A 6,757-nucleotide genomic window follows, 5' to 3' on the forward strand; every position below is an offset into this window, starting at 1 on the left:
ATGTTGACATTTCAGGATCTTACTCTCACTTGTAAGATCAGTTTCTCTCATCTCTCTATCTCTGTTTTGGACACTCTGTTTTGTTCATTGAATAACAAGAAAGTTAGAGAACTTAGAGAGATAACACAAAGAGATTACATTTTATTTTCGGATCTCTAGAATACTTTCTTACAACACACACATCATACTTATACTACTTCTACTAGTTGCACCTCCCACATGTTCCCATACTTAAGACCATCATGACTCTTACACATTAGACCACACTCCTAGTTACTAACCCTTACACATCATAGGTTTGCTTTCTTACACAAGCCACACTACTATTACAACAACTCTCTTAGCTAGGCTTTAACCAAACAAATGACTAAGTCACAACACAACTTTCTACTTTGTCTTTGTTGCAGATTTAATCAAGAACTCAATTCTCAACACAATCAGAGCAGCTCAAGAAAAGCAAAGTCTTCTAATACGAAAAAGGATAACACAGCCGAAACTGTAGCAAATTTTCTACATACATAATCGCTAATGAGAAGACCACAAATATGGAAATGAAGGCCAAGGTAAAGAACTTGTAGGAAAACTTTCCCAATGCTGTACCTCATCTCGAATATATGTTCTGGCACGGAAAGTCAACCTCTCATTGACATCGGCCAAAATTCTTTGTAATGTAGGCCGCAGTCCAGCAAGGGGTTCACTCTGTCTAGCTGACTGCTCCCCCAAGACTTCAACTTTAAGGATATGAATGAGCTCAGAAAGAAGATCGATATTTGCTTCGTGAATCAGTTTTGGGCGTAAAATGTCATACAAGTATGTGGACCTGTTCGGGGACAAGCAAATATGGTAAAGTGAATGCACTAAAATCAGATATAACAAACGAAAACAGTTAACAATATGGTGTAAGAGAATGAGAAGTCGAATAAACGTAGCTTCTTAATTACTAAGTTAAAAATATTAGATGCTTATGGCTCGAAATAATTCAATTGGTATCAGCTGTTTGTATCTCAGTATAAAAGGCACCAAAGTTCATTTTAGGTTTAAATTGAACAGAAACAGTGATGGTGAAAGCACGGCACATATAAACTTACAAAGGATCCACCAAAGGTGCCAGACTTGAAACTTCTTCTGATGATGCTGGAAAGAAATGAGTAAACAGTTGATGCTCCATATGACAAAACTGAAATTTCTAATGGAGGTTAAGAAGTGTGGTACACTAATTTCATATTTTGCAAAACCAAGTCCATCAACGACCTCTAAAATCCTCAGTTGCTAAAGCTAATAATCCAGCCGTTCTCTCTCTCTCAAACAGACCTTCGTCTGACCTTTGAGATCTCACAGATTAACAGCTATATAAACATTCCCAATTTTCTTACATGTTTCTAGTCCTCATGATGATACGACCCTTTTCTACTAAACTGGTACAGCTCCTAGTGAATAAAACAAGGTATTCATCCCTTAACTTTCCTTCATATACCTGCATCAGATATGCACAACCCGATCTAGTCAAAGATGGCAGTGCTTCTTTCTTGGAGAAATCAGATACCCGATGGTGAACTATGCCTTTGACCTGATAATACGAAATGAAGAGTAAACAGTCAATTCTATTTACTTGCAGACAGACACTAAACCATATTGAATTCCAGAAAATGAACTCACAAGCGCGAGCCGTTGCTCACAGTAAAGTCTGTGGCATTCTGCAAGGACTTGAACATATTCCTTTCTTGATGACCTACTTTCGATTTCCTCCAATACAGGTTTAAGCTGGACAAATAGTTTTTTCGACGTTCAATGTCAAAAGAAAGAAAATACAGCCAAGTCATAATGTCAAGACTAAACTAGCAAAATTGACTCTGAATGATGCTACAAAAGCTATTCCTCATTGTTCTCTTATCTAATATTATGACCCTAGTACTTCTGCACTGACATTTAAAGAAAGCCATAAGGTATCACCTCACTTGCAGCAGCCTTGAAGCGAACATATATAATAGATGCCTCGACACCCTCTGAGACAGATGTTTTGTTTCCATCTGGCCCACGAAATGCTGCTTGAACCTGACAACAGACATGATGTATGTCTTAAGTTATGTACGCATAACTACATAATTCACTTTACCTGCATAGATTACATGCATGATATGCAATGAAAAGTTACAATTGTTCACTGTATAGTTGTGTTGATTGGAACATTCATATCTTTTGATATATATATATATATATATATATATATATATATATTTGTCTGTTTGAACGGTATTCATTTTTTTTGCCATAACACAAAATCAACTAAAATTTCAGTTTCAAAGATTTATATATTTTTCTAAATTATTTTCTAACATTCATTGTTTTAACAAAAGATTTTTAGAATGAGGAATCTAATTTACATCTTTTAGTTAATTTTAAATATAAAAGTTTAATGAAACTCGGACCGAACCGGCCGGTTGAACCGGTTTAACCGCGAACCGGAAGGTATGCCGGTCCGGTTTATATTTAAAAATCGGACACTTAAAAACCCGGATAGAACCGAAAAAAACCCAACTAAAAACCGTTAACCCGTGGTTGAACCGGCGGTATGGGTTAAATCCAAAATCTAATTATCAAATTTGAAGAAGTAAAGAGTAATTAATGTAGAGACCTAAAGAAGGAATCGAGTACTTCTTACTCTAACTTTTCGGATGTGGGACAAAATATTATTTCTAAGAGTGTGGTTTCTTTCATTTTGTTCGGTCACGTCTATTTTTTTTAAATTTTGTTCGCGTGAAAATCTCTTTACCAGTTCTACTATATTTTTATATGGATATTCGTAAAACCAATGTAACATATATATATATATATATATATATATGTATGATATTTTTATATTGTGAAATTCAGTAAACTGTTGACCCACGGTTGGACCGGGTCAACCCACTGACCCGGTGACCCGGAAGGTTATCCGGTTTGCTTTCCGGGTTGGGTTTCAATACACCTAGAGTGTTTTTCCAAGAGTTAGGGGGAGGTATTGGTTTAGGATTTAGAAAGAATTTTAATGACTTTAAAAGTTAGGTAAAATATGTTGTTATTCAATCAAGACTTTTAAAAACTCTTTAAAAATTTGGTGTTATTGGTTGTGGATTTGTAAAAAGTTATCTAAAATCTTGATAAATCTAGTGTTATTGGATTAAGAGTTTTATAAAGTCATTAAAAGTTTTATGTTATTCAAGTAAAACAAAAGAATCTTGGATTGTTAATGAATTCAAATTTTATGTTATTGGTTTAGGATTTTATATCATTTCCTTCATAACAAAAGTCATGAAAACTCTTTCATCAAATAGAAAGATTTTACAAGATTAGAAAAAACAAATCATCAAGATTTTAAAAAACTTCCTAAACAATCTCTTAGAATCCTTCATTTTTAACTTTCAATTTTCTATGATTCTAACAATCAGCAAAAACATAAAGTCATTAAAATTCTTTCTAAATCCTAAACCAATACCTCCCCCTTAGATTACTGGCTATTGATAATTAAATGAAGAAAAAAAGGAAAATAATTAAATAAAAATGGAAAAAATTTTATAGAAAATCTCTTAGGATTTCCTTTTTCTGATTCGATTCGTCTTCTGATTCTGATTCTGATACTTCTTCTTCTTTTTCTTTCTACATCCTCATCCATCTTCTGATTCGATTCCTCTTCTTCTTCTTCTTAAATTTCTACATCCTCATTCGTCTTCTTTTTCTTCTCTTCTTTCTACATCCTCATTCTTCTTCCTTCTTATTAACGCTTCTCTGATCTCCAGTACCGAGAGCGACTCGATCATGAAACCGTCAATGGCAAAAGTCCATAAGATGTTGGTGGGGATATCGATAGCTGAGGACGAGGACGAAACAGGGTTCATCGCACCGCCTTAGTCGCCATTATCTATGGCGGACTAGAAAAAAATCTGAATCTCAGCTTTGATTTGGAAGAGGAAGACGATGATCCCGACTGTAAGCTTTACTCTTCCACAAAAACGCCTAAGCGAAATGCTTTTTCCGCGTTAGCGATAGCAACAAACGCGAAACGTTGTACGAGTCTACTACTGTATTTATTTATTTATTTATTTTAAATTAATAATCACATTATTGTGTTCAAAATTTTTTTGAAACTTTTTTTTGTTGTTTCTCCTTAAACTAAACAATTAACCATATTTTAATCACTCTTTGTACTTTGAAAAATAATATTGATTTGTAAGTAGATATTGTCGGTTTACAACAGAAACTTGATGAAAAATTATATTTGATGAAAATGACCAAAAAAGGATATTTTTGGAAAAGAGTATCTTAAAAATGGTGTTTATAACAAATTTCCAATAATAAGTAACTTAATAAATAAATTATTTACGTTGTTCAACATTTTATTTAGACGTATTCTCTATTTTTGAGTAAAAATATGCTCAATTTTACTTTATTTTATTTTTATTTTTTAATTACATTGTTTAACCCTTATTCACGACTATTTACCTAATATATTAATTCTTATTATCTTTAAAATGTTTTAAATTTTCTAGAAAAAAAAGAATGTTAGCTTGGTATCTCATATTTTCATTAAGTAAAACCATAACTTTAACTTATATTCATAATAAATAATATATATGAGAGAAATTCTCATAGATACCACTAAAATGATTTTTTTTTCGAAGTACCATTATTAATTTTATTTTCCAAAAGTAAAATATCTTGTGACACACAAAAAAAAAAAAGCAGCCAGTAAAGGATGTCTTAAAAAAAAAATTAGCCTTGAAGGCCATATCACATATATGGTAATTTTGGATAATTGAGTTGAAGATCCGGTGCATAGATGTCAGAGGCTTTTCCAGGCTCTTTGTTGTTCATAGAGCAATTAAATTGAGGAGAAGACTGATATTGTTGTTGTTGAGGCTGGCGGGGTTGATTGTCAACATAGGACAGACGAGGTAGAGAAAGACTGGTTATGAACGGGTTTTTGTTCACTGTCAAGTAACCATTTTGATATTGATCATTCTGCTGGCTCGGGTTCACGGTTCCATTTTGATATTGATCATTCTGCTGGCTTGGGTTCACGGCTCTACTTTGATATTGATTCTGCTTGTTTGGGTTCACAACTCCAATTTGATATTGCTTCTTCTGGATTGGGTTCACGGCTCCATTTTGATATTGATTCTGCTTGATCGGGTTCACAACTCCATTTTGATAGTGATTCTGTTGGTTCGGGTTCACGGCTCCAGTTTGATATTGATTATGCTTGATCGAGTTCACAGCTCCATTTTGATATTTGTTGAATCTACGACTCACACAATGAATTTGTTTAATGGGGAAACAAATTCACGTCAAAAATCTCTCTCAATAACAAGTTTCAAAGCTTGAATAGAAAAGGAGTTGAAATCTCTTGAGGAACAAGGTTTTTGATAGGCTCAAATTAATCCCTGGAGCTACTCTCTCAAACAAGAGATCACTGTAGTACTTAGGGGTCGTATCCACAGAAACTCAAGATCAAACACACTGGATTATAGAGTTTTGTTATTACGCTAAACAAGTTAATTTAATTATTGAAAAAGCAATGCAAATATTCAAATAAAAGTGTTGTGAAATCAGAAAATCAAAGGTTAGGCCTAGGGAATTTCTCAAGTAATTATGAAATAATAAATCAATAAATTAATTAAGGTTCAAGCAATAAAAATCAGATCTAGAACTCTAAACTTTTGGTAAAATAAATCAGTTGTCACTGCAATTATTATCTAAATTTAAAACCAGAAAATCCAAATCTCTTTGTAAAATTCTAAGTTAAAAATCAGCTTTAAGAACAGGTTTATATAAGTTCACAAAACTACTAAATCAAATTTCTTTGTAAAAAGTAATTTTGCTCATCAAAGGTTTTAATCAGGATAACAATTATATTCTCATATCAATTTATTTCCCTATGATAATAATTCTAGGTGATCAATCAAGAATTTTTGTGAAGAACAACCAAGAATGAAGATCATAAAAGATTAAGAACTCTAAAAATCACAGATCTAATAAATCATAAAAACCCTATGAAAACCCTGAACCTAACAAGCAAACTACTCTGACATGTTTAATGAAGAACAAATCATAATTTTGAATAACATACAATAGATATTGAAAAGTAAAAGAGGGAGTTTAGATATCTTCTCTCTACATAGAATTTAGATCTGTCTCTCCAAAAAGCTCTCAATATCTCTCTCTCAAAAACTGCCAGAAAATAACTTGCTGGAATAAAACTTAAGGGTTTTTAAAACCCAAAAACAATATATATGTTCTAAAACACGTCAGGGACTTGTCTTGCAATTATGGAAAATTTTAGGGCAGATTTGTAAAATTTTCAAAACTTGGGTCTTCTTGCGGCTAACAGGGGTGTCGACCGACACCAAGAGTGGTGTCGATCGACACCATCTCTCTGAATCGATTCCAGGTTGATTTCCTCTGGATTAATGCTCCAAAACGATCCAAATTGCTCCACTTTGCTCCATCCATGCCAAAATTCTAGAAAACCTGTCAAGACTCAAAAACATCCTAGAAAACAAATAAAAATACTCTAAAAGACTCCTTATATCATGGTTAAAAACCACAAAAACCATGATATATCAGTTTTCTCTTGAGAACAATTTAAGAACTAGGTTTTTTGTATTAATTTTAGGATGATCTTTACATGGAAGAGGAATGAAACGATTCGACCCATTTTTTTAATATATTATTACAATAGTGATCTCATACTCACTAACCACATTCAAAACAAACAACGGGA

At 32.9% G+C, this 6,757-nt stretch overlaps 1 protein-coding gene across 1 annotated transcript in view; it reads right to left on the reverse strand.

The window, feature by feature from the left end:
* Positions 1 to 1,171, reverse strand: part of LOC104742442 (conserved oligomeric Golgi complex subunit 3-like) — a 7,987-nt gene extending 6,816 nt beyond the window's left edge. The window contains exons 1-2 of the mRNA XM_010463454.2: positions 1,089 to 1,171; positions 601 to 820 (exon numbers count right to left, since the gene is read on the reverse strand). Coding sequence (XP_010461756.1) covers positions 601 to 820; positions 1,089 to 1,168 — 300 coding nt within the window. The 5' untranslated portion in view covers positions 1,169 to 1,171. The remainder of the gene's footprint in view (positions 1 to 600; positions 821 to 1,088) is intronic.

Source organism: Camelina sativa, chromosome 14 (genome assembly GCF_000633955.1).
Source record: "Camelina sativa cultivar DH55 chromosome 14, Cs, whole genome shotgun sequence".
In the NCBI taxonomy this organism is placed as follows: Eukaryota; Viridiplantae; Streptophyta; class Magnoliopsida; order Brassicales; family Brassicaceae; genus Camelina; species Camelina sativa.